Source organism: Fonsecaea nubica, assembly GCF_001646965.1.
Source record: "Fonsecaea nubica strain CBS 269.64 chromosome Unknown Scaff14, whole genome shotgun sequence".
Classification (NCBI taxonomy): Eukaryota; Fungi; Ascomycota; class Eurotiomycetes; order Chaetothyriales; family Herpotrichiellaceae; genus Fonsecaea; species Fonsecaea nubica.
Genome location: NW_019173687.1, coordinates 100,031 through 125,936, shown reverse-complemented (window position 1 = coordinate 125,936; position 25,906 = coordinate 100,031). Strand labels below are relative to the sequence as shown.

At 51.3% G+C, this 25,906-nt stretch overlaps 9 protein-coding genes across 9 annotated transcripts; 4 read left to right on the top strand and 5 right to left on the bottom strand.

Annotated features, from left to right (window-relative positions):
- Window positions 1-2,141: 2,141 nt before the first annotated feature.
- Window positions 2,142-2,787, bottom strand: AYO20_03069 (hypothetical protein; the record flags this gene model as incomplete). The annotated part of the gene is made up of 2 exons (XM_022641372.1): window positions 2,142-2,307; window positions 2,363-2,787. The coding sequence occupies 2 exons, from the start codon at window positions 2,785-2,787 to the stop codon at window positions 2,142-2,144; spliced, it is 591 nt and encodes a 196-aa protein (XP_022502574.1).
- A 960-nt stretch (window positions 2,788-3,747) lies between these two features.
- Window positions 3,748-4,731, bottom strand: AYO20_03068 (putative phospholipid-transporting ATPase NEO1; the record flags this gene model as incomplete). Its single annotated transcript, XM_022641371.1, has 1 exon — window positions 3,748-4,731. The coding sequence occupies one exon, from the start codon at window positions 4,729-4,731 to the stop codon at window positions 3,748-3,750; it is 984 nt and encodes a 327-aa protein (XP_022502573.1).
- A 387-nt stretch (window positions 4,732-5,118) lies between these two features.
- AYO20_03067 (hypothetical protein) lies at window positions 5,119-6,766 on the bottom strand (the record flags this gene model as incomplete). The annotated part of the gene is made up of 2 exons (XM_022641370.1): window positions 5,119-5,509; window positions 5,556-6,766. The coding sequence occupies 2 exons, from the start codon at window positions 6,764-6,766 to the stop codon at window positions 5,119-5,121; spliced, it is 1,602 nt and encodes a 533-aa protein (XP_022502572.1).
- A 1,330-nt stretch (window positions 6,767-8,096) lies between these two features.
- AYO20_03066 (50S ribosomal protein L4) lies at window positions 8,097-9,039 on the top strand (the record flags this gene model as incomplete). Its single annotated transcript, XM_022641369.1, has 2 exons — window positions 8,097-8,175; window positions 8,294-9,039. 2 exons carry the CDS (start codon window positions 8,097-8,099, stop codon window positions 9,037-9,039), a joined length of 825 nt encoding a protein of 274 aa, XP_022502571.1.
- Window positions 9,040-9,558: 519 nt separating this feature from the next.
- On the top strand, window positions 9,559-12,128 carry AYO20_03065 (hypothetical protein; the record flags this gene model as incomplete). Its single annotated transcript, XM_022641368.1, has 2 exons — window positions 9,559-9,595; window positions 9,661-12,128. 2 exons carry the CDS (start codon window positions 9,559-9,561, stop codon window positions 12,126-12,128), a joined length of 2,505 nt encoding a protein of 834 aa, XP_022502570.1.
- Window positions 12,129-12,695: 567 nt separating this feature from the next.
- Window positions 12,696-14,786, bottom strand: AYO20_03064 (hypothetical protein; the record flags this gene model as incomplete). The annotated part of the gene is made up of 1 exon (XM_022641367.1): window positions 12,696-14,786. One exon carries the CDS (start codon window positions 14,784-14,786, stop codon window positions 12,696-12,698), a length of 2,091 nt encoding a protein of 696 aa, XP_022502569.1.
- Window positions 14,787-16,195: 1,409 nt separating this feature from the next.
- On the top strand, window positions 16,196-20,795 carry AYO20_03063 (hypothetical protein; the record flags this gene model as incomplete). Its single annotated transcript, XM_022641366.1, has 7 exons — window positions 16,196-16,619; window positions 16,676-16,858; window positions 16,925-17,259; window positions 17,316-17,440; window positions 17,530-17,822; window positions 17,889-17,990; window positions 18,811-20,795. The coding sequence occupies 7 exons, from the start codon at window positions 16,196-16,198 to the stop codon at window positions 20,793-20,795; spliced, it is 3,447 nt and encodes a 1,148-aa protein (XP_022502568.1).
- A 482-nt stretch (window positions 20,796-21,277) lies between these two features.
- AYO20_03062 (ribosomal protein L15) lies at window positions 21,278-22,313 on the top strand (the record flags this gene model as incomplete). Its single annotated transcript, XM_022641365.1, has 2 exons — window positions 21,278-21,633; window positions 21,692-22,313. The coding sequence occupies 2 exons, from the start codon at window positions 21,278-21,280 to the stop codon at window positions 22,311-22,313; spliced, it is 978 nt and encodes a 325-aa protein (XP_022502567.1).
- A 630-nt stretch (window positions 22,314-22,943) lies between these two features.
- On the bottom strand, window positions 22,944-24,747 carry AYO20_03061 (hypothetical protein; the record flags this gene model as incomplete). Its single annotated transcript, XM_022641364.1, has 4 exons — window positions 22,944-23,017; window positions 23,098-24,405; window positions 24,458-24,687; window positions 24,740-24,747. The coding sequence occupies 4 exons, from the start codon at window positions 24,745-24,747 to the stop codon at window positions 22,944-22,946; spliced, it is 1,620 nt and encodes a 539-aa protein (XP_022502566.1).
- Between the last annotated feature and the right edge of the window lie 1,159 nt (window positions 24,748-25,906).

Sequence of the window (25,906 nt, the reverse complement as noted above, 5' to 3'; positions counted from 1 at the left end):
CCCCTTCATCTAACATAAAGATAGTGGCTAAAGCTCTTCTGATGTTTGAGTTCGCCAGTTATAGAGTAAAGGTCGATCAAGGTGGCGGCGTCTGCAATTGACTTTCACGGCACTTTTCTAGATATCAAAAGTCTGGAACGATAAAACAACTAGATACGGAGACATTAGTCGCGCCCTGAACGATCTGCTATCAAGTCCTCGAGAAGTGGGCCACCGGTGAAAGCGCAATCTTCTGGGTATCTCGAATGCTGACGTTGTTGGCGTTGAACATCGACCGGATCTAAAATTGGATCTTAACGTACACTACACTTAAGCCGCAGCGTATCCAACAAGTCATTATCTGACCATCGTCGTTAAATTCAATGTCTACCACCCGAGAAGGGTCTGCTTTCGAAACTAAGGTGTCTTTGAAGCAAGAAAGATCTACTTGAAGGTAGCGCCTTTTGCGTGGACAGATCTTTCAATCGACGGCAAAGTAGTAAGAAAGGATGGCCAAATCAGCTCAACATCGTCTTGTTTCCCTTCACGACAGTAGTCAATCCATATACTCCAAGTCATGTTGACATAGTGCGCTAGAGCAATGCTTAAGTGCCTGGAGCAATGTCACTATCACGACAGATGGATATCAAGCTCTGGGAGAGGAGAGGCACTCACCACCATCTTTGGCCAGCTAACAGGTGAAACCACCACGTGTGAATCTCTAGATGGAGTTCCTGTACAAGGAAATGTAAACCACCGTCCGGGACGAAGTCAGGAAACCCCAGAAGGCTCAATCCCAGAGCGGCGGGAACCATCCTCTGCGACATTGTGTTCAGGATTTTCCGGTCGCGACATTCCTGCCGTAGGCGTTCTATCCCGTAAGTGGTGGTGGTTGCAAGAAAGCCTGATCTGACTCCCTTCACTCTGCGTCGAGGCTTTCGACGCCATGCTTCCAAATAGTACATATTGCAGCAGAAGACGATCATCGGCGACAGAGCTATCACACTTTGACAGCACCACACACCCCTCAACTCCACGAGGCAGGCTACCATATACAAGGTGATGCCCAGGAAAAGGGCAGCGACGGACAAGTAGATTGTTGGAGACTTTTGGTACTTGTGTTCTGCGCAGAGTAACGCACATGTCGAACAAGACAGGACGGCTGCTTCTAATGTCTCGGCACCACCTGACCACGGGGTTAGTGATTTCCTTTGGGAATGAAGGGATTTCATCAGTCCCCCAGAGCCTTGTGTGTACGTACCATTCGAGGAAGAGGGCCAGAATAGACTCGCGAGACTGATAAATAGATGCCCGATGAAAGCAGCAAGAAATACTCCAGGATGACCATTGAAAAGGCAATTTGATAGCCCCTTGCATGCGACATATGCGCAGCACAGATCTGCTAAACAGTTCGGCCTCTCACTCCAATGCATACTTGAGGGATCTTTTCATCGAAGTCGTGGCCATATACGGACTATAAGTCCACAATGGAGAGAGATTCAGAAGATCGCCTGCGAAAGATCCGTCGCCCGGTGCCGTTCACGGTGCAGGCCTGAGCCACGAAGCTCACATTAAATCGGTCCTAGCACCCTGAATCACGGTTGTGTCAGGGCGTTGCAATGATCCGTGGGATCCGTCTTTTCCGGCGAGGACTACCTAGCCTGAGGAGGAAGGTGCACGTGACGCCTCTCCGCTTGAGATGACTTATCATTCTACTGTATGGAGCGCCATACCAGATCTAACCAAATACAGTCACGTGGCTGGGCGTATCGTTCCGATACGCGTCGACGCGAACATGTCTTGGCGCGGGTCAAATGTCACAGAGGCTCTAGTTGGAAGCCCATTTCGTGAGCAAGATTTACTCATTGATTAAATTCGATTTCTACTTGCAAGAAACCCTCTCGGTGCGTGAAAGGATATCGAAGAACAGTATGAGACCGTGTGAGAACCACCTGTTAGTAGTTTCGCTGCTATTACTATTACTGTTTGACTAGACGCTACCAATGAGATGAACGCCAACCGTCATAGAAAAATGAACCCTGACAATCACATACAGAAACCTTCATTCGCTCCAATAGGTTCCCCTGCCTCTCCAAAGGGTATGAGGCCCTGTTTTCTGATTTTTACGGCATCTGCACCTCAATTTGCTTGGCCGTGAAGCTTTATGCCTGACTGACGGGCTCAACTGCTTCCGGGCCAGTAGTATCCTGTACACCATCTGTTGTTTCCACAGATTGGCGGGTCTTTTCTAGGAGCATCGAGTGACGGACGTCCCGTTCACTTCTGTATATCAAGACCTGAACAATCGTGGAGAAGACGCAAAAAGCGCTAGGACCCGCGACATTAGCAGTGCTTCCAATTACGGAGAGCAAACCACACGTACACAGCAATAATGCACCAAGACTCAAGTGCGTACTTCAGCGAGCATTTTCTGACGCCTGGTGGCGAGACGCTAGAGCAAGGATGTCGGTTGTAGTCTTCCGCGGCAAAAATGAATGCGGTCACCCACAGATGGGAGTAGATGTAGTCCAAGGGGATGAGTTGAACTGTGAAGCGTTTGTGAAATGCCAGGGGGATGGTGGGCAAGAAGAAACCGATGCTGGTGCAAGCAATGATCTCTTGATATGTTGTATGCAAATCCCTCGAATAATCGTGAATAAAGTAAGATACAATGGCCATCACAATGCAGGCGCTGGCCCATTTGATGAAGTTGACCATGAAAAGAACGATGCGCAGTCGGGTGAAGGAGGTGTTAGACAACCCAGAGTTATCGGCTCGGGGCAGTCTCAGGCTGCGACGAAACTTCATGTTGGCAAACTGGAATTCTCAATTGCTTGAAGCGAGTTCGAAGAGATTTCCAAGCCCGTCTTTTGCAATGTGGGTAGATTATATATTCCATCCTCAGTTTGTAATCTCCATACCCGTCAATCGGCAGTAGTGGAAGAGACGGATAATGGACAGACCTTACTTAAGTAGGTGCATTGTATCACAAGACCTGTCTGTATTCCGGCTGTGGACTGATGTGTCGGATCTTTTGATCACTCTATACATGCTTAGCGATATATCATTGCATAGGTGATGCAGATCACTGAGGGGAGCAGCGGCTGCGACGGATTAATGCAGCGACGTTCCACATTCGACAATCATTCTGTCGCACAGACGAAGGCTAGTGGGGAATCATTGTGATCATCAGATGTCTTGGAATGAGTGATGTAGCCTAGTATGAACTCATTGCGATACAGGGTGAGCAGTATGCGTGATTCAGTGCTTAAGTGTATGTATAGGCCCTGCTATGATAAAATCTTCGCCGAACATTGAGATAGAGCCCGATGTTTTGCTCAGCATTCTCCCGAATAAGCATCGAGTTGTAAACCCATCTAAGTTTAACATAGACATTCCGTCACTGCAGTCATTCCACCTTTTCCCCAGGCCCTAGAATTGAAGTGCGTCGTCTCAACCCGGCGAAGGAGTAAGAGAGTGCCGCCAACTCCGGGGCCAGCTTTCTTACAGTAGACAAGATCCAACACTTCTCCTCCATTACAGACGTGGAGCGGGTACCGATTCCGCAAATATTTCCAAAATTGTTCACATTTCTTTTTGCTGCTAAGCAGTATAAGCTGATTTGCCTCCAGGTTAAAGCACAGAGACCTCCCAATTCTCCCCAGCGCTTGGTATCCTAGCAGCTTCATTGAACGTATATTCATCTCTTCACGTCTCGACCCATCTTGGCTTGTACCCTCGTAAAACTCATTGAACCAAAGGTGTACATCAATAATATGCCTCATCATCAAATCCTTGAATCTGAGAAGAGCGTTTAGAAGCTCCAGGCCCGCCCATACCCAGATTTCCTATGCCAGTCGCCAATGAACCGTTCCCGCTCGTATTCATATTCATTCCTAACTGTAAGCTCATGCCTGGTCCCATTAAACCGTTCATTCCATTCGTTCCGTTCGTGGGAAAGCCATCAATATCCGTGTCGGTAGTGGTTGGATACCTGTCTCCGGTAAGTCCAAATCCGTATCCGGCCTGGCTTGTCACGACGCCCGGGTTGGTTCCTCCGTCTCCTCCCCCCGAATCATACGAGTACTGCAGTCCATTGTAAGATGGTGAGTTACCATTCGTATTCGCGTTTGTACTGCTGCCCGTTTCTGGTGTGTCAAAGAAGCTCAGATCTAGGGTTCCCCAATCTGGCGGCTCAGACCCCCAATTTTCGAAACCCACGGCCAATTGGTTCTGATCCTTAAAGAACCAGTCTTGTGTCTCCTCAATCAGACTTTCAACTCCACCAAACAATCTGGCGGCATTCTGGTCGCTAGCAGTCCCTGCTTGGTTAGAGGATGTCGCAGCTGTGTTGGCTGCGATTCGAGCTTGGTGTGCATTCCACGCATCTTTTTGTGCTTTGGTAAGGTAAGTTGAAGCCCGAATACGATGAGAGTCTCGAGAAAGGTCGGCTGTGGACTGTGGTAGCATCGACGGTCCTCCGGATGTTCGTCTGGAATCAATCGCCTCTGTGGGTGAGGCAGCCATGGGCGCAGAATATCCGCCTGCATACTGTGACATTGAAGTCCCACGCTGAGCCTGCGACTGCTGTTGCCTTTGAACATTGATTGCCATCAAGTCAGGCACTGGCTGCGACACAATTTGCTGTGCCATGTTTGCCAGAGACTCGGGCGACACCGGTGAAGGTGCACTCGCTGCGAGACCCCATTTCGCCCGAAGCCTTGTATAAACCATTTCCGCCTCTTCGGGCATTTCAATACTCCACCTGTCGGCACATAGATGCAAAACTCTGAGCGTTCGCCGGGCGGCTGTCCAACATTCCCCCATTTCCTCCAGATGTTTGACGCCGTGGATGATATCTCTGCGAGCGTTTTTGTCTGGTAGATTCAACAAATGAATCGTACAGGCTGAATGTACAATATAGATTGCAATGTTACATATTTGTCGAAGGCCATGTGTTCGCTTGTACAGTCGAAAAAGCTTAGAAATTGCTGTGGCTCCCTGAGTACAGTACTTTCTCGGGGATACATGTGCTGGAAGTGGTGAGGTCGTTCGGGTGTACTTCAGGAACGGTCGATATAGATGAAGATACAAGAGTTGGTAAAACATACTGTCTTTAGTCAGTACGCCTCTTGAGGCTTATGGAACTTCAGAGACATACTGCATCAGCAGGACCTGGGGGAGTTGGCCCTCCCTCGGTTCCAGTTCAGGCGGCAACCCTTGCTTCCACGCTTCCAATCTAGTATGTAGATCGCTCAGTCGTTTGAGTTCGGTTTGTCTCGGAGGAGGTTTATCGAGCATCTGCGGATTATAGAACGATGTCAGGAGATCGCTGGAAATCTCGGCCAGTTTAGACAGTTGCAATGCAACAGCTCTGGTACGCGCCGGTTGCGCATGGGCCTGAATGATGCCCGAGTCTGTATATGGCGACCACATTTCACTGTCTTCCGATGGGAACACGTCAGGCTTCTTCATGGTGATGTTTGGCGTTAAAAGTTGAGGTTGCCGTCCCAGGTAGTTAGACCAGCACCTGATACCAGTTAGCAAAAGTGTGTTGTTGAAGCAAAGATTCTCACTTGTCAAAGAGGAAACAACCCCAGAAGGTTATCCGCCTCGCATCAATGTCCTCATCTGTCAAGCGTGACATTTCATTGATAGGCACCGTATCCACGTTCAATCCGAGATCACAAGCCATTCGAAAACTCATGCCACTGTATACCCAGCCCTTGCTTTCATGACCGCATCCGGCTTCTCTGACGGACATCAAAGCCAGAGCCTGGACTGTACATAGTTTCGCGTTGGCAAACTCGTCGTTCTCGTAAAGGAGCCTTTTAGCTTCTGCAAAGAAGTGGTCACCAGTGGTCCCAGAATCCGCTGGATCCGCTCTTGCTTCAGGTCGGGATGAGAAGTGGCACCCGAGCGCTAGCATAACATTGACAAGGAGAGGCGAGCAGTACTGTGAGGATGTCCCGGTGAGGAAATCTCGATAGAAAAGTTCCTTGGCCAAGGTCGTGAAGAAGGCGTAGTGCCAGCAAAAGTACATGTTCATAAAATGGAGAATTGCCTCTTTGTCTTGGGTGACGGTCGTCCATGAAAGAACAGCCTCTTCGTGAGGTTGCACCACGACCCGCTGGTAAGTTGGTGAGCTGTGTGTGCCTCGATGTTCATATTCCTCAGGAAGCCAGATCAAATTCGACGTTCCCCCAATGAATTTGACAGACCCGTCCAGCATCAGATCGCCCATCTTCCCAGAAAGTTCGGCTTCAAATTTCGGTACGCCAGATTCAGCCTCATACATTGGAGAGTCATCGTGCCCTTCCATCAGGCCTTTCTCTTGAGCGTCTATGGTAACCGCAAGTTCTTCTAGATTGTCGCATGTCCGTATCTGCCGGACCAGATCCATGACATCCTCCTCCTCAGCATTCAGGATAGCCTGTACGAGGATCTGGAGTGTGGAATTCTTGGTCTTGGAGGCATCCACATCCTTTTTGTAAACCCCTTTGCGCCGATGGTCGGTGTGTGGCGCATATTCACATTCGGTCAAGTAGACCGATGCGCAAGCAGCGCATTTGGGCAAATTGCCATCACACTTGCTCTTCCTTTTACGGCAGGCAATGCAAGCCGTGCTCACACATCGCCTTTTCGTAGCGGCGCCTCCAGAATCCTTATCCTTGCTCTTGTTCTTGCCTTTAGCCGATGGCTGCGCCGAAACGTCTGTGTGCTCCAATATATCCTCTAGGGGACTCGGATGTTGAACTTGCTCCGCTTTGATATCCCCTTCCATCATTATCGTTATCGGGGAATAGTTGTTTCATCTATCGGTCGTTATCGCGACATGCGGGCTAGTGGTGTGTAGCCATCGCAGGAGCATTCTCTACTAGTGAACGGATTCTGCAGGATGAACGAGGCCCAAGTTCAGACGCTGCAAGCATGGGCTGATGCGCTCCGCGGCTTTTGCTTCATGGAAAGAATAGTTCGATTGGGTCAAAAGCTTTGGGATTGTCGCGCAGCGGGGTGAAGGACTGTGCTGATAAACGTTTGAGGGAGGGTTAGGACCGGTTGGGTTGGAATTGCAAAGGTGCAAGAGGTAAGTGAAACTGCTGGACGGGAAAGGTCTGTATCCTAGACTGTGACTCAATGTAAACGAGATGCAATGAGAATTTGGATGAGGCACATGAGGCTACCGAGAGGAGAGGATCTGACGAGAGTGGGCATCCCCCACTTAGCCATCATGTAGGGTCGTACAGGGGCTGCACAAGGCTTGTCTGATTAATAAGTCTGGGAGCGCAGAAAACATGGAGTAGCAACTACGGAGTACCTCGTACTTTCCCCGGGGCGTCCAGAACCTAGCTGTCTAGGCAAGTACTCAAGTAGGCACTTGGCTCCGCTGGATAAACGGCATATCGGCTTCTCCGCCACCTCCGGGCGGACCGGGATTCAACCAGCAAATACTGGACTTCTCAAGCAGAAAATTCTCCTCATCGGCAACTCGATACAAGTAGAAGTCTTGCCGCAATATCTTCGGTGTGGAGTCCCTCGGCACCCAGCGGCAGCCTCTGCAGATCTCAATGCACGAAAAGGATATGGATCCAACCAGCTGTAGAATCGCAGGATCGAACTTTAGCTGAGCCTCGACCCTGACACAATGTGGGGAGGCACGACATCGTCAAATTGTGAAAGCAGTCTCAAACAGATCCAATATCTTATTTAACTAGGTAGAGATCAACTCTGGAGTGGAACCTCGTCTCTTACAACTAGACAGAATATTAAAGGCTGAGACAGCTGGCGAAAACGTGACCTGACAAGGCTGTGTCACGTGATGACCAAAAACTTCTAGTCGCAACTTCGCAGCTCTTATTTTACGCGTGAACTTCAGCTTCGCAATGATTTAGTACATGTTCTGTCCTTCTCCCATCATTCACAAACTGAAGTGTTTGGTCAGCATCTAGCCGGTCTTGATACCATCTGCCCAGTCCAATTGATGCCGCACACATCGGCATCGCGCAGTCTGCTGGGGCTCGCGAGAAGATTCAACCAGCTAAATGTCGCCGATCCCTTGACAGTGCGAAATCCTCCCCAATTCTGTGGTAGTGGCTGTTGTTAACTCATGTATAGCAATGTCTGGCACCAAGGCTAGGTTGTCGAACAATCGCTTCTCAAACTCAGCCACCTATTTCCACCCTCACAACGGACTTTGTAACAAGTCGTGATTCCTCTCACCTACGAAATCCCTCCATTGTAACCTCGCCCACCCCCGGCTTGTCGAACTCTGCGTCCTCCGCCGAGCTCCATGCTCTAGACCATCCGGTACTAGCGACCCTGTATTCGTGGCCTCACATCGAACCTGCTCGTCATGCTCTGTACGGCTCACGATACCTTGACGCCCCTTTGCGCAGAGACATTCTTCATCGCGCTGTCATCTATGAAGCGGACGCGACACGCCAGGGAACGGCGAGCACGAAATGGCGTTTTGAAGTCCATGGGTCCAATCGCAAGCTGTACCAGCAGAAAGGTACAGGCCGTGCTCGTGTGAGGGACAAGAAGTCCCCGATCAGAAGAGGAGGTGGTGTTGCCTTTGGTCCAAAGCCCAGAGATTTCTCGTCCGAATTACAGAAGAAAGTCTACCACCAGGCGTTTCGAATCGCGCTAAGTTACCGTTTCAGGAGGAACGAGTTGATCATTCTCAATGACAAGATCAATCTGCCAACGGGAAACGGCGCACGGTTTCTCAATAACATTTTCGAGGCCAATTGCTGGGGCCAGGGGTACGGCCGCAGCCTCCTCGTCACAAGTACGCCTGAATCAAGTGGAGCACGAATCTTTGAAGAGATGGAAACCATTGGCGAGCATGGAGATCTGAAAGACATCGAGGACGTGGATGTCAAGGACCTCCTCACTAGCGGGCGGGTAGTGATTGAGAGATCTGCCCTGCTGAGTTTGCTGTGTAAGGAACAGACGTTCAAGGAGAACGGAACAGTGTTCACGTATGAGAAAGCGTTGAAGGATGTGAAACTAGCGAATAAGCTTCAGGTGCCTGAGAAGATTGTACAGTATTTGTGAGAATAGTCCTTCAATCTATATAGACCTCAGGCGCAGACTGGGATGTGTTTCTCGACCTCTGTTTCTATTCTACCCTCAGTGGCAATGTGTCTCCTCAATGCCGGTAAGACGACTCGCTGCTCAGCTATTATGAAACAGGAATCCAAAAGTACAACACGAGTTTACGTAGTCAACATCATAGGGACTGGTCAACCACACTGGAGCATTACTCCAATCTCTTCGATATGTACGACAGTTCGAACAGCCATGCTGCTTTTGCTGAGAACTGCATTCGTTATATTGGGACCAATAAATGTCCAGGCCGCTACCCCGTTTGATAAAGCAGCGCTACTGGACCCCTAGCGTGGACGGAGCCCCCGCTGTGGACCTATCCGATCTTGGCTCGAATTTTCTTTGTCCAGAGTTACAAAATGTGGTGGCCCTCTGAGGTACTTGTCTAGGTTGTGCACTCTGGTCCTAAATTTCTGGGGCGAACATTGAGGAAGGCGCTACGAGTGAGTCTCTAGACCGTCATCCGCAATGGCGATCCAAAAAAAGCACGGCAAAGGACGGCTTGGTATGTGTTCCACCATCGATCTGGCAATAACTGCACGGGAAAAAGTGGCTGACTCCCTCTCTCAGACAAATGGTACAAACTCGCCAAAGAGAAAGGCTACAGGGCACGGGCGGCGTTCAAGTTGATCCAGCTGAACAAGAAATATGGGTTCCTGGAGAAGAGTCGGGTGCTGCTGGACCTGTGCGCCGCACCGGGATCTTGGTGTCAAGTCGCAGCAGAGACAATGCCTGTGCAGAGCCTGATTGTCGGTGTGGATCTGGCGCCCATTAAGCCCATACCTCGAGTCATCTCCTTTCAGAGCGATATCACCACGGACAAATGTCGAGCGACTATTCGGCAGCACCTAAAACATATGAAGGCCGACACAGTGCTGCATGATGGGGCACCCAACGTTGGTGTGGCCTGGGTCCAAGACGCTTTCTCGCAGGCGGAGTTGGTTCTGCAGTCAATGAAATTGGCGACAGAATTTCTGAAAGAAGGAGGCACATTTGTCACAAAGGTGTTTCGGTCCAAGGACTACAACGCGCTGCTTTGGGTGTTCAAACAGCTGTTCACATCGGTCGAGGCTACAAAACCCCCTTCGTCCAGGAACGTGTCTGCGGAAATCTTCGTGGTATGCAGAGGTTTCAAGGCACCAAAGAGACTGGATCCCAAGTTTTTGGACCCGAAACATGTTTTTGCGGAGGTGCAGGAGCCCACACCGAACAACGAAGCCAAAGTCTTCAACCCCGAAAAGAAGAAAAGGAAAAGAGAAGGTTATGAAGAAGGCGACTGGACGCAACATAAAGAAGTCCCTGTCACCGATTTCATCCACACGACAGACCCGATTGCGATTTTAGGCTCCATGAACAAACTAAGTTTCGAGCAGCCATCCAACGGCGATCTCGCATTAGCTACAATAAGTCGACTTCCCGAGACGACAGCCGAAATCAGACAATGCTGCGCAGACTTGAAGGTGCTAGGAAAGAAAGAGTTCCGGACGTTACTTCGGTGGCGGCTGAAAGTCCGCGACCAGTTTGGCTTGTCGAGTAAAGCTAAAAAACAAGAGCAGGAAACACAGACCCAAGAGCAGGACGGAGAAGAGGTGGCACAGGTCGGGTCGATGGACGAAGAACTCAAACTTCAAGAAGAGCTGCAGAAATTGAAGGATCGAGACAGCAAGGAGAAGAGGAAAGAACGACGCAAAGAGAACGAAAGGAAGCGAAAAGAGATTGTCCGGATGCAGATGCACATGACTGCGCCGTTTGACATTGGATTGGAGCAGAGTGGCCCTGGGGCGGATGGGACCATGTTCAGCATCCAAACGGCTGACAAGGCTCAGGGCTCTGGTGAGATTGGCAATAACGACATGGAGGACGAGGAGGACTCTGGGTCGGAAGACTCAGAGGTTGGCTCCGAGAGTGATGATGACGACGCTGGTGACAGGCTTGAAAGGGAACTAGACTTAATGTACGAATCCTATCAGCAAAGGCGGGAGGAAGCGGACGCCAAAGCACGAGCAAAGCGAGCGAGAAGAGAAAAGGAAACCGATGAATGGGAAGGTCTATCCGATGACGACGCCACATCTGCCGATGGAGTCACTGACGCCGACTATGATGACGAAGAGGACGGCTACCCGATGAAAAAAATCCCGAAAAGTGATGGTCTTTCCGCCAAGGCGGCCATGTTTTTCGACCAAGACATTTTCCAGGATCTGGGCATTGACGATGAACAAGAAGACCTGGACAAGGACAGTGCAATTGAGATGGACGACGACTCGTCAGACCACGCAGACCGGACAGCCACGAAGGCTCGTACATCAAAAGAGCAGCAAGACAAGTCCCTGAAGCCAGCATTGAAAAAACAAGGACCGTCGTCTCAATCCGCAGATGATGAATCCGAATCCGAGGCTGAGGCTACGATTAAACCATCTACCTCTTCCACCACAAAGCCTCCGCGACCCGAAGACCCATTGACACCATCCGGCCATTTGGACGTCGACATCATCACCGCGGAAGCCATGACGCTTGCACACTCCCTCGCAACTAAGGAAATCACAGCCAAAGACCTGATCGACGACAATTTCAACAAATACACCTTCCGCGATACTGACGGTCTCCCCGACTGGTTCTTGGACGACGAAGACCGACATTCTCGCCCCATTAGACCGATCACTAAGGCCGCCGCGGCGGCAATCAAGGAAAAGCTGCGCGCGTTGAATGCCCGGCCCATCAAGAAGGTCCTGGAGGCCAAAGGGCGGAAGAAGATGAAAGCGGCTCAGCGGCTGGAGAAGCTTCGCAAGAAATCCGCGCTGTTGCTCGAAGACGAGGGCGTGAGCGAAAAGGACAAGGCCTCGACCATTTCGAGGATGATGGCCCGCGCGGCCAAGAGGGGGAGACCAAAGGAGAAGGTCAAGCTGGTGGTCGCGAGAGGTGCGAATCGCGGCGTCGCTGGACGGCCGAGGGGCGTCAAGGGCAAATACAAGATTGTGGACGCCCGGTTGAAGAAGGACGTGAGGGCCGAGAAGAGGCTCAAGAAGAAGTTGAAGAAGTAGGAATCTCCGTCTAGCGATGCATGCATAGCACTTATAGACGACAGCGGAAGCCATGCCTTGGTCAACTTCTTGATTGATTTGACGACCTGTTTTGACAGTTTTATTTGCGACGCCAATCGCGTGCCTGCTTATACCATAGTCTCTATCCCCATAGGATTGGGATTGCGCCGGCCAGAAAAGGAACCAAAACCGTCCCATAATCAGTGGGTTTTATTGATAGTACATCACCAGCCTTTTTGCTCCGAGTCTCCTTCGCCACCATCCAGCCATGGACTCTTTAATGGGCAACGAAGGTCCGCGTCTTGTTTCAAAACAAGTGGTAAGTCATCCGTAATGGTTGTGACCTGCTGCGACCTTCGCAAACGGCATCAAGCTGGTCGAGCCATCAGAGCGTTGTGCTCTGTAGAGTTACTGGGCATTGCCATCAGTGGTAATCCTGCTCCTCGCACTAGATGACTAGTGAGTCGAAATGCAAAGCAGGACACTCTCTGCGGAGCGTGAAACCGGCTCTCATTTGGGGAATGAAGTCTCCGACATTCTCCTGAGGGCGTCTCTGTCCATGGTTGTTCACCATCCTCCGATACCCCAGCGGCCTTCGTCCTCTTCACCATCATCAAATTTGTCCAACTCACTGCCATCACCAGAATAGCCAATAAAGTCCCGGTTGTCGTCAATCAAGCGTCCATACTCCAGAAGTAACCTGAACATGTATACCTCGATATCCTCCCGCCTAAGCACCTTATTTGCCCACTCGCGGCCCTGCCGAGCGAGCGTCTGTGCCTCCCTATCATGCCGAGCAATGAAGACCCGCGGATTCAAATCTTCGCCTTCCTCGGCATGTTGTTTGTAAGGTTTGCCATATCCAATAAAATATGTCAGGAGTCCGTAGATGTCGTCGTATCGGTTGTCCACGGGAACAAAATGGCGCCATGCTAGAAGTCGACTGTCGTGCCATTCACGGAAGATGGTTGCTTTGAGTCCGAGACTCTTGCTTTGCAGGAATGCGTGCCAACGCCCGGAGAATGAATGCCCGTCGACGTCGATCAAGTACCTCGATTTAAATTGTGAAGTAAGCGGGACTTGTGGCTTCCAAGAGAACACACTGTTGTAGAAGGAACAATTAGGGAGACAGGACATTGGCTCCGTGAATCCGATGTCGCTATGGCGGTCGGCGAATTCTGAAGGCTTGAACCGATCATAAAGCTCATAAGTAGTGTTCACTTTGCCCGGTCCGTCGTCTTTTTCGGTCAGAGTTTTGACCTCTTTGCCAGTCATTTGCATGTACGTGCCGTTGAAAAGCTGAACAAGTCTCTGTCGGTGCATTCTGTCCCAATTATCCTCGAGCTGGACACCACCCGATGTGACGCCACGCCAGATGGTATTATCTTGCTTATCGCGCCAATCGACGTCTTCCTCCGCACTGTAATCATATCGCACATCATGCTGATAGTACATGTTTGCTGGAAAGAGAATATCGTTGTTGACACTGACTTTACATTCGCCGAAGATGGGCACCAGCTTGTGGGAGGCAATGACGCTGCTTGCTGAATACAGCATACCGTGCAGATCCTGGATAGTGGGACCCACTGTGCACAGATCGGTTGAGAGGTTGAAGTTCTTCACAAACCCGAGCTTCGGCTCTTTGTACAAAGCATCCGCCTCGGCGACAGACATCTTTGCCCGTGCCGGGGACTCTGGGGGGCAGCCTTTGGCGGCAAGATTCATGTACTGCTTGCCAGGAGCAAATATCCAGTCCTCACTGAGTCTTGTGGAGTGGTCGAGCTCCTTGTCTTCGATGCTCATATCCAGGAGCTCTGGTAGATCCTTCGTAAAGCTGTCGGTGACTTCGGGTGCCATGACACGTGTGTGGTACTCCTTTTGTAGAAACTCTTGCATATCCTCCCAAGGAACGATCAGACGCGGCTGATCCAATCTGTTCATGGGGATGTCCATGTCGGGAAGGAATTTGATACACTTCTCGATGACTTTTTCCATGGTTTCAGACCTCCAACTCGGGTTGTCCACCCTGACCACCTTGTGATTGCGGATATGAAGAACGGACACTCCAAAGTCAGGATTTTCCCACATATGTGCAGCGTGGCTGCGGATCACAGACGCATTGATGGCCCAGAAGGGGCGCAAGTCGTCCATGATTTGATCAAAATCATCAATGTTGAATACGTTCCTCTTTCGTGCGAACTTATACCAGTCTTTAAATCCCGGCGGAGGATGTCTGCCATATTTGCTTCTATATTTTTCCACTGTCTGCCTAAATGTTGTCGAGATATCGGTCTCGTAAGTCCGCCATTCAGCATCGGCTTCCCGCATCAACTGCGCAATGGGGTGTAAGTCGAAGTGCTCCACAGGTTGCGATTGGGGAGGTGTCGGTTTCTCGCTATCGGTGTCATGTTCGGGTTCATGCTCAGGCTCGGGTGGAGGAGATGGATCGGGACCTAGGTCCCATATCGTGTCTGGATCGGGCGCTGGAGGGGGAAGTTTGTGCTCGGTTGGGTTCAAATGGCCTGGGATGGGGATGTGGGAAGCAACTTCTCGAAAGTTGTCACCAGAGGGTGAAAGGCCATGAAAGACGATGTAGAAGGCGATGATGCTGGCGATGAGCAGGATGATGCGTCGCTTGTTAAACTCGATGGGGCCCATTGTTCCGGAGGCTGGGGTAGTTGACGGGAAACGTATATTACCAGAGGGTCTCAGGGTCTCCCTACGTGGTCATAACTGTTGGATAAGGGACAATATAGACGATGCAAGTCCAATGCAGTAATTATGCCACCCGGCAGCGAGAGTCTGATTGACTCATTGTTGAAGTTGAACTCCGGTGATGGATTCTTCAGGAGGTGATACAGGGACCTGCTGCGCAGTTTGGCAAGTTGCAGGTTACAGGGTGCAGGGGGGAATGGGGAATTCGCATGTGGCGGATGAGAATTTCTAGAGGCGATTCCCATTGGCGGACTGGAGGGAATAATCACGCCAACCATGACTGGGGCCGCAGTTTGTCACTCTGGCCCCCAAGGCTGCCCTCCTTTTAACCAAGTCTTACTTCTGCCGCTTCTCCGCAGCCCTCCGTACAGTAGGGAAACTGAGGTGAGTTGAGATGAAATACGAACCACCGACCAGTCTCGTCGTCTTGCCTTACCAAGATCCAGGCACATGTTCACGGTCTCCCACGGCGCCACATTGATTTCGGAGACTGTCCACCTGCGATGACCATGAACACCAGGCTCAAAGCTCAATTGTCTCCCACACCTTGTCCGCCTAGATAACCCTCCAACAACATCACACATGGCGATACATTGTTGTCGAACCAACTCCACTGGCCTCGCTGTGAGAGGATCTAGCTTCACGCCTCTGTTGCTATAGGTCTAACAAGTACAGCGAGTACCACCATCTTTGGAGGTTTGCCAAGGCAAAATGAATAGGGGGATCAGCCTTGCTACCCACTGCCTGGTTCGACATGGACAATTTGCTCATTACCTGGAGAGATGCAGGTAGAGATAAGGAAAGCATCTTCTTGGTAAGGAAGTTTGGATGACTGGACAGCCGATAAGGTTCGGAGAGGCTCTACCAGAAAACGGTGTCTTCCCGTGCTCTACATGGTCCCCAAGTCACTCCAAAAGTCAAATTCGGTCATGGTTGCTGTCCCGTGGCGAACAGGACATACTCTTCATCAACAGCAGACGCAGCAATCTGCCGACATGTGGACGAAGTATCGTCTAGTCTACTATTCCCGTATCCTCGGATAAAACTAAGCCTTGGTGGCCTTGCCCCCGCATTTCCATCCCCAGTCTTGCAGACACGACCATGATTGGCCTTTGGATGATGACCATCCGTGCTATGTCAGGGTAGCGATGGCTGTCCCTGCAGACGGACGTCAGGTGCACGATGTCAACAGTCCCAACTAGCTAAGCCAGGCGATCCGAGTACGCTGTCCCTAACAAGCATTTCAATGTCTCGATACAGAGGTATTAATGTTAGTTGATGCCAGTTCTGCCTATCTCACTTTGTCGTTATAGTCACCCAGGTGAAAGTCCTGCCTTCACTCAATGTCGACCATGGACGTCCTTACACTTCTGCAGTCTCCACAAAGCTACCTGTGGGCGGTACTGTTGGGTGTTGTCCTCCATTTGACACTGTTCCGTTATGGCGAATGGGACTCATCTGCACCGTCTTTGATCTCGGCATTTTTCACCACGCAGTTGCTCCTCCTTGGGTTCTTGACTGCATATACGCCATCATGGACAGCAGTCCTCCTTGCAGTGCTCCATGTGTCGGCGCTAGGCATGTGTGTTCTAGTAGGCACGTTCACTAGCATCTTGATATATCGTGGATTCTTCCACCGGCTGTCCAGGTTTCCGGGCCCCTTCTGGGCACGGCTTTCTACCATATATCCAACATCACTTTCCGTCAGGTCCAAATTACATCTTTATGAAGAGGTCCAAGCCTTGCACAGACAGTATGGAGATTTTGTGAGACTTGGTAGACCCTCGCCTCCCACCAGTCGAAAGGAAATTCGGACGCTGACCTTTGACCAGGACCCATGGAGTTGTCTATTGCAGATCCTCGGGCGATTCAAGCAGTAAACTCGGCGCAGACTCCCTGCACGAAGGGACCCTGGTATAATGGAATGCGACCACGGGTGGCTCTGCAAAACAGCCGAGACAAGCAGGAGCATTCTCACCGGAGGAAAGTTTGGGATCGAGGCTTTGGTGCCAAAAGTAACCTCCACCTGGGTCGCCTCAAGGAAAACTCGTTCATTGAAGTCTAATGTGCTGAATCCTCAGGTCTTCGCGATTATGAACCCCGGGTCGTCTCATACACCACGGGACTGATGAATGCTATCGAGGCGCAAAAGGACACACCATTAAATGTCACCGACTGGTTCAACTTTTACAGCTTTGATGTTATGGGCGACCTAGCATTTGGAAAATCTTTCGATATGGTTAAGAATGGTGTCAAGCACTACTTTATGAACTCTCTCAAGACAAATATGACCATGGCAGGCTACTTTAAACACGTTGTATGGGTTGCTCCAATCTTCAGGTCCATACCGATCCTTAATTTCGAGCATAAGAGATTCTGGAAGTTCGTCAATAGCCAAGTGGACGAGAGGATGAAGGTGGGTTTCAATCGAGTCACAAGCGAACGTCCCTCTCTCTGACTGATGCCCGCCAGATGAAGCCTGACAAGCCGGATGTATTCTCTTATCTGCTTGAGGAATATGAAAAGCAAGACCCGAAGACGGCTCAGAGCCTGCTGAATCTTCAGGCAGATGCCTATTTAATTGTTGTTGCTGGGAGGTAATGAATATCCTCCTCCTCCTCCTCCTCCTCCTCCTGAAGTGCCGATCGTTGTTTTCCTGAAGACTACATCTGACAGCGTCTTCCAGCGATACCACCGCCGCGACTCTGACGACGCTCTTCTTTCATCTGGCAACAGAACCGCATTTATTGATCAAGCTCCGGGAGCACGTGGATCCGCTATTTGAGTCCGACGAGGTTGATGCTGGAGCACTCTCGAAGAGCAAGCACTTGGATGCTTTCATCAATGAGACATTACGTCTTCATCCTCCTGTACCTTCGGGAGTCCAGCGATTGACACCTCCCGAAGGGATGATGATTGGGGACACTTTTGTGCCCGGGAATACGATTGTATATGTCCCCCTATACACTGTATTCAGAGGTATGGTTCTCTGTTCATAACACTTCCGAAGCTGGAGCAAGTGAATACGTTCTCATTCTGGTGCAGACGAACGAAATTTCAAGAGACCAGAGGAATTCCTCCCCGAAAGATGGACCACAAACCCCGAATTGACCGTGGATGCCTCTGTTTTTGTTCCCTTTTCGTCAGGTAAGTCCACGACATTGATTTTGCAGACCAGCCATCCACGACTTTTCAACGAAAGGAAAGATCATGTTGAGCGCAGTGAGCTGACAAAATGCTTTCAACATCAGGCCCGTATAGCTGTATTGGCAAACAGCTCGCGTTGATGGAGTTGCGATATGTCACGGCTTACATAGTCCACCGTTACGACTTCGCTCTGGCACAAGGGGAGGATCCAGCCAGGTTCACTCGGGACATGACTGATGGGTTCACTCTAGCCTGTCCACCTTTGAACCTCGTCTTTACTGAAAGAAAAACGGCTTGAGACTTCTCAGTTCTGGGAAATAGTACCACAATCACGTGTATTGTGAAGGGTTGGCCTCGATGTATTTGCACTGGCTCTGCCATATGTTCTGTTTAACCACTCTTGAGCGTAAATAACAGTATGATGCACCAATCCCCTGTCAACCGCGTCAAGGGGATTGACTCGCAGCGTCACGGGTTCAGAGCCTTTTACACATGTACGCATACCAATAGCACTTCCAACCCACTTTTCCCGAGTCAACATGTCTCAGTCAGAGACGCCCCAGAAAAGACCTGCTCCCAATCCCTGACAATGGGCTGCCTGTCTAATAGGGTACGTGCCTCGGCCTCGGTAGCTGGTGATATTGAGCATTGGAACCCCGCAAACTCCCATGCATGGGTGATGGAATCGAGCGCTTTGCAACGTCGTAACCCCGACCCCGCCTGGCTCCGGGGTTAGATTCGCGTGGGAGCGAGCGATATGTAAAAGTTGCCGAGAATCCTCTTTCGAGGTGGCACCGGATAGGTACCTTTGTTCTCGCAGTCATGGTTGCCGCACAGTTCGAACTCTCGCCAAAGTGGCTCTCAAAGGCCCTGGGCTTCGACGTGGTCGGGGCTAGGCCTGTCCGGATTGGAACCGGCCAAATCGGCGAGGTATATCGCATCGAGCTCGAGTATGGCGCAAAGACACGAGCAGGCCCAGCTTCGGTGGTGGCGAAAATGGCATCCCTCGACGCGGACTGCAAGGCTTTCGGGCTCAGCTCTGGTCTGTACGAGCGAGAAGTCCGGTTCTACCAAGAAGTGGCTCCGCTGATGACGACGGGGCCCATCCCGACTGTTTATCGCGTGGAACGGGACGAAGAGTCCGGGGAGTTTGTCATCCTGATGAGTGACAATGCTGGGAGAGTGGGCAGCGACATCAGCGGAGCAACGCTTGAGGAGGCCAGCTTAGCCATGTCGGAGCTGGGAAGACTCCACGGGTTGATCTTGAACCATGTGTCTGTGGAGAAGCACGGCTGGATGAGGAGGACAAGACCATGGGCACCGACCGAGAACATGGTCGAGTATTGGAAACGGTTCAAGGAGCGATACGGAGATCGCATCAAGCCAGAACACCGCGAAATCGGCCAGAAATTCATTGACAGCTTCGAGGCGTACCATGCCGCCCTGGATGCTTCTTCCGCCCCTACGGGGCTTGTCCATGGAGACTACCGACTCGACAATATCCTGTTCGGAGACAGCGGAGGCCTGCCATTGACCCTGGTGGACTGGCAGACGTGCTATTGGGGACCTGTCCTTCACGACCCATCGTACTTCTTGGGCCTAGCCGTAACGCCCGAGTTTCGCCGTGAGCACGGAGAGGGGTTGTTGAAGATATATCATGAGGCGCTCTCTGCAAGTTCCCCATACCCGATCAGTATCCATGAATGCAAGGCGGGCGTCCGGATGCACAGCTTTACAGGAATGCGTCAAGCCATCACGGCGGCCAGTCTGGTTGAGAGGACAACTCGAGGAGACGATCTGTTCCTGACCATGTTCGAACGGAGCTGTGAACACGTCGTCGATACAAAGGCGCTTGAGGTGCTGCCACCACCGGTCCCTGTCCCCCATCTGGAGCCGAAGGAGTTGGACGAGGAGATGCATCCGTTCAGTGACCATCCCCTTCACAACGAGAGCTGGTATTTCGACGTGGTTGACATAGACCAGCAAGTCGGAGTGTGGGTGAGACTCGGGGTCATTCCAAACCAAAGCGGCTCGTGGTACCACGCGTTGATCTGTGGGCCTCACATACCCACAGTAGGAGTCATCGACTTTGAAGCACCACATCCCGCAAAGGACCTGGTAGTCCATGGTGGAGAATACACGGCCACCCATGAAGCCGAAGTGCCTCTCCAGAAATATCGCACCACTGTGAAGGGGAAAGGAGTGTCATTCGACGACCCGGCGGCAATCTTGCAGGGTGGCGCCGGGCGACCCGTTGACGTCCAGATGGATCTCCTCTTCGAAACCGACGGACAGCCATATCAGTGGCGCCGCGCCACCAGATATGAGATCCCCTGCAAGGTCACTGGCACCTTCTCGTGGGACGACCATTCATTCACCTTCACCAAGGCTAGAGGCCAGCGGGACCATTCCTGGGGTCCCCGAGACTGGTGGGCCGCCGACTGGGTGTGGACTGCATTCCACCTTGACGACGGTACTCACAGCCACCTCGTGCATGCCAAAGCTCGAGGAGGAGACTATCCCCACCTTGGTGTAGGGTATGTCCAGAAAGAAGGAGAGCCCCTGGTCGAAATGACTGATGTCAAGGCAGCAGCAGAGATGGCAGCCAACGGCTTGGGCGTGTCAACGACCATCACAATGGCTCCTCTGCCACTCACCTTCTATGTGAAACCTGTCGGACATGCTCCTCTCTGTCTCATGGCGAAGGACGGGCGAGTTGCCAAATTTCCACGCTCTTGGGCTACAATCACCACTAACGATGGTCGCAAAGGTGTTGGTTGGCTGGAGTGGAACATCAATGAGTGAAGAGGAGCAAGCTCGAGTCTCTGGTGAGCGACCTAGGTCGAGAAGCAAGTAGCAGTCTGATATGAATCCTTGCTCTTATGTAAAGTATGAGATATGCGATACTTTGATCTGGCCATTCCCTCGTCGTCAACGTAAAGCTACTTTTTCGTCCATGCCAGTTCCGTCACACGGCGAGGCTGAGCAAGGCTGAGCCAAGCAAGGGTCATGACATTGACAACTTTTACATTCTTCTTCCCATATATGAAGTTATTCGTCAAGAGCTCCTCTCTCATAACAACTGAGAAGAAATCATGCGCCATTTCAGACCTCTCACTGAATCCATTACTCCACTTGAATCGCAACAGGGGAAATGTCCGGGTCTTGGCATCTAGCGCTTGGCGGCCGTAAAGGGCAACTATGCCTCAGCAGTCGATGCTAGAGCTTTCAATCCCGGCCCCAGAGCATGAAAGATCTTGGAAAGACCAGTCCACTCCGACCAGACAATGCCGCCTCGACTACCCCTGCGGCTCTCGCCGTCGAGGGCACTGCAAGCGGATGCCGTCAATATAAAATTCGCAGATACAAACTCCTCCATTCCTGCCTTCCTCCTCCCTTTCCTCCAAACGCAGTCCCAAACGCTTCCGCAACGCCGATATGCCTCAATCCTAACCTCCCTATCCGATCGGCCCGGGGCCTATAACAAGAGGATTCGTCGCGGACGAGGTCCTGCTTCTGGCAAAGGAGGCAAGTCCGGTCGCGGGTCTGATGGGCAGAAACAGCATAGCAAAGTGCCTGAAGGGTTCAATGGTGGTCAAACACCCGAACACATTGTGCACGGAAAATATGGATTCAAGAACTTGTCTGTCTGCCCTGCTCCCATTCACAATGGCGAAGTTGAATTGACGTGTGGCCTCCAGATTTGCCAATGAAATGTCCCCAATCAATTTGGACAAGATTCAATCCTGGATCGACCAAGGCCGCCTGGACCCTTCCCAACCCATCACACTGAAAGAGCTCTGCTCCTCCGGCGTGCTTGGTCGCATCAAGGATGGCGTGAAACTTCTCGGGAACGGGGCTTCTGAGCTCAAAACACCCATCCACATTGTTGTCTCGAGGGCGTCCCAATCTGCCATTGCTGCAGTGGAAGCCGTGGGAGGAACAGTGACAACACGCTTCTACACCGAGCAATCGATACGCCGTATAAAGAGCAGCCAAACTCATCCTTTCCTTTCTCTCCGGTGGGATCCTTCAGCGCTGAACAACCCTCACCTGGCTGTAGAAGGGTCCGAGGTGGCCGAGAATCGTGCCAGGGGCATGGGCTTCCAGTACAGACTACCGGATCCAAGCTCACGGAAAGACTTGGAATATTATAGGGACGCGAAACATCGCGGCTATTTGAGCCATATGGTCAAGGAAGGCGAGAGCGCCAGCCTGTATTTCAAGCCGCCAATCAGCGAAGAGGAGCTGAAGGCCCTGAAAAGAGAGAGCGCAAGGAGTGGCAGGGCTGCGAAACGGAAGGAAGGAGATAAGTTGTGGTAAGGGGAACGCGGAACATATGTATTATACCTCGTACAACAATGTCCTCTTTGGCGGCATCTTTTCTCCTCGAGTTGGAAAAAGGATGCAGACAGAAAACAGGAGATCCAAATATTACACAAGGGAGAGTGCATGTGCGATTCGAACGAATGCGGCTCTCAGCAGGTCGAGTATGTTTAAAGAAAAAGCACGCGAGCGACTACTAGATTCTGGAAGGTTTTTGCAGAAAATAGACGCGTTATATCGTTTGATGAATCTCACTTGAAGAGCCCGGGGTGTCAGAAAATCTTGTTCGACACATGCCGACATTAAGAGGCGCAAAAATGAGGATTTGCTCAGCGTAAAAAAGATAAAATAATAACAGGGTAGGTAACCATACAGGCAGGGCTCGGCCCCCAAACAACGCGGCCATCTAAAAGTTCAAACAGTTTGTGGTTTTTTTCCTCAATCCGAGCGACCCCAAAAACAGTCCCTGCGAAGAATAGCGTGGATACCTCTCCAAAATCCAATCGTCCAGAGGCCTAGTAGGCCAAAAGTCAGGTGTCGAGGGCATGTGATGATTCATTGCTGCTTCGCGGAAGCGCACGTATGGCTTCTCACGTTACGTGCCATTAAACGTTTCCAGTCTTGCCTCTATTCTCTCGACACGTCTCTGCCGAAGAATTTGGCTTTGGCCCAGTCAAAGAAGACTAGGATGCGGTTGCGCGCTGGCAAGTCAAAGGTGTCAGCCAAAATCCCACAGACGCAGCAAGGATGGTTAGGGAAATAGTAATGGGATAAAACTCACTGCTAAAGCACATGCTCAGGTAAGCACTCTTCCAGAATAGGTACGTCATGGTACCTCCACTTGCAATATTTCCGCTGAACCAAGACACATCGGCAACTGCTTTCTCAGCACCAATGTACGCAAGCGATCCTTGATGCGAATAGCTGAATGGGCCGATCTGCTTGATGCGACGGAGCTGGCGCTGGCGTTCGTTGATCTCCTCCAGGATGACCTTGCGCTGATCGGGGTTCGCAGTAGCCTGCTTGGAGGACAAGTCGCGCAGTTCGGCCTCGATAGCGTCTGTCTTAGCCATGGTGTTAAACAAACGAGCCAGGAAAGCTCCCTCTTGGGCAGCGACTTGAGCAGTGGGTGCATAGTTGGCCACGGCGCAGTCGCCAACTGCCCAGATGTTTTCGGTGCCATTAACAACAAGGTATTCGTTGACTTCGAGGCCACGACGAGCCTTCGCTTGAGCTGGGATTTGGGACATGAGATCCTTGACCACGGGACGGAGAGCATTACCAGTAGCCCAGACGAGCAGTCCATAGGGAATCTTCTCCAGCGCTTTCGAACCGTCGGGGTTCTGGACTTCGGCTTCAATGTATTTGTCGGTCACATTCTTGACCATGGTCTTTGTGCGGATCTGGATGTGCTCTTCCTTGAACGAAGATTCAGTGTACTCGATGAGTTGCTTGCTGAACATAGGAAGCACATTAGGCAGAGCTTCGACCAAAGTGACATGGAAATCGTCCTTGATTTGAGGAACCCATTTCTGCAAGTCTTCCATGAAGAAATCCTGCAGCTCACCAGCAAACTCGACACCAGTTGGACCACCACCGACGACCACCATGTGGAGAAGACGCTTGACTTCTTCGGGGCTTTGATCCTTGAAAGTAGCCGTTTCGACACAATCCATGATTTGTTTGCGGATCTTTTGAGCATCACCAACCTCCTTCAAAAAACAGGCATGTTCACGAACACCAGGGATTCCAAAGGTGGCATTTTCTGCTCCGACACCCACGACAAGCAGGTCGAAGGGAATCTCGGTCTCCATGGTGTCACCCTTGATTTCCGAGTCATCCTTAGCATAGACGATCCTCTTCTCGTAGTCGATCTTTGTGCATTCAGCTTCGTAGTACTTGACCTTTGCCTTCTTGTGACGGAGGATGTTCCGGATGGGTTCCATAATGGATCGGTGCTCAATGGTGCCCGTGGTACACGAGGGTAGCAGAGGAGTGAAGAGGAAGTAGTTACGGGGCGAGACGACGACGACATTGTAGTTCTCCGTGTCAAGGTTTTTAAGCAAGGAGACGGAACCCCAACCAGTACCTAGGCCATGTCAGCATTCAGGACTAGTTTCTGTGAGAGGAAGCTCGCGCACCGAGAATAACGAGCGTCTTTTTGCTTGGATCGGGGTCAGCCTGCTCTTTTGGATTGCGACCCTCATAGACCTGATAAGCAGTGTATCCCAGGGCGGCAAGCACGGAAAGATAGGTCAAGCGCCAGGTCCAGAGGAAGAACCGGAAGCGCCTCTTGGGTTTGGGTTCTGGAGACAGCTGGACTTGGGGAGCGTCGGCGTAGTTACGACGGAAGGTTTGCTGAATCAGTGGCCTGGATACCAAGGAGGACGATCTGGAGGCGACTGGAAGCGAGAGAGTTGAACGGCGACATGTTGAGAAAGCTCGCATTGACCAAGGCCTGAGTGACGCCATTGGAGAGCTGGGCATCATGCGCAGGGGAAGTTTGCTCGCCATGGCGGTCGCAGCGGTCGAGACGGGTTGGAGGGGAAGGGCTAAGGAAAGATCATGAAGCCCATGAGGAGATCAGACGAAGACAAGAAGAGAAAAGAAAGAAGAGGATCGAGGGAGAATTTGTAGAATGGGTGAACGCTGAAGGTGGATGTTGAGCGAAAGTTGCAGAGGAACCAGCTTCGAAAGGCCAGAGATTAATATTTTTGGGGAAAAGGGAAAAAAGTTCAGAGGACGTCAGGGTCTGAGGCGATTGGAGTCATACAGGCAGATAGCTGCTTTTTGAACTAGGATCGTATTACGAAGGAGCTCCATGGTAGCCTTTTGGGGATGAAGTGGGTCGGAGGATATTCTTGCTTTACTGTACTCATACTCGTGTACGAGGTACTTTGATGAGGGAAGCTTTGGAGCTGAAGATGATGATAAGCGGCTAGATTGTCCTTCCTCAGCCCAGGTAATACCTACTAGGAAGTACCTGGTGCACGGGCCTGCGGTACAGACCAGGACTAGTACGAGTAAGACCCCCTAATAGGGCAGAATGGTATTCTCCACTAACCTTTTCTGGTAATTCAGGGCTACTACCGAGTTGACCTGGACGAGTATCCGGTACTACGCCTGTAATAACACTTTGGCTCCCGACGATTGGCAACACTGGGTATCGTACCTAGTCCAGAAACTGTTCCGCAGATCCGTGACTGGACCAGACAACCACTCGCCTTGTTCATCCTTTCTCCCTCGCCCTCGTTGACGGGGACAAGGTACCGAGTACTCGGTTCGTGCATACTGATGATGGGATACCTTTTCCAACTAATTACTCCCAAGTCCACGCCCCCACGTTATCCCATATTCGATCACTTCGGTGACTTCTTCGGCCTCCGCTCCGCTCTACCTCCTGCATCCTTGCTCCCATCCGGCCCCATGGATCATACTGACCACGAGGCAGTCTCCCAGTCGAGAACGCCCTTACATAATACAGAGTCTCCGTTGCCCCCCGTTAACAAGTCAACCTGTCTCTGCCCGTCGATCTATGCGCCGAACTCGGCTGAATGGGATCAGAGACGATAGCCCAAAAAAAGGTGGAT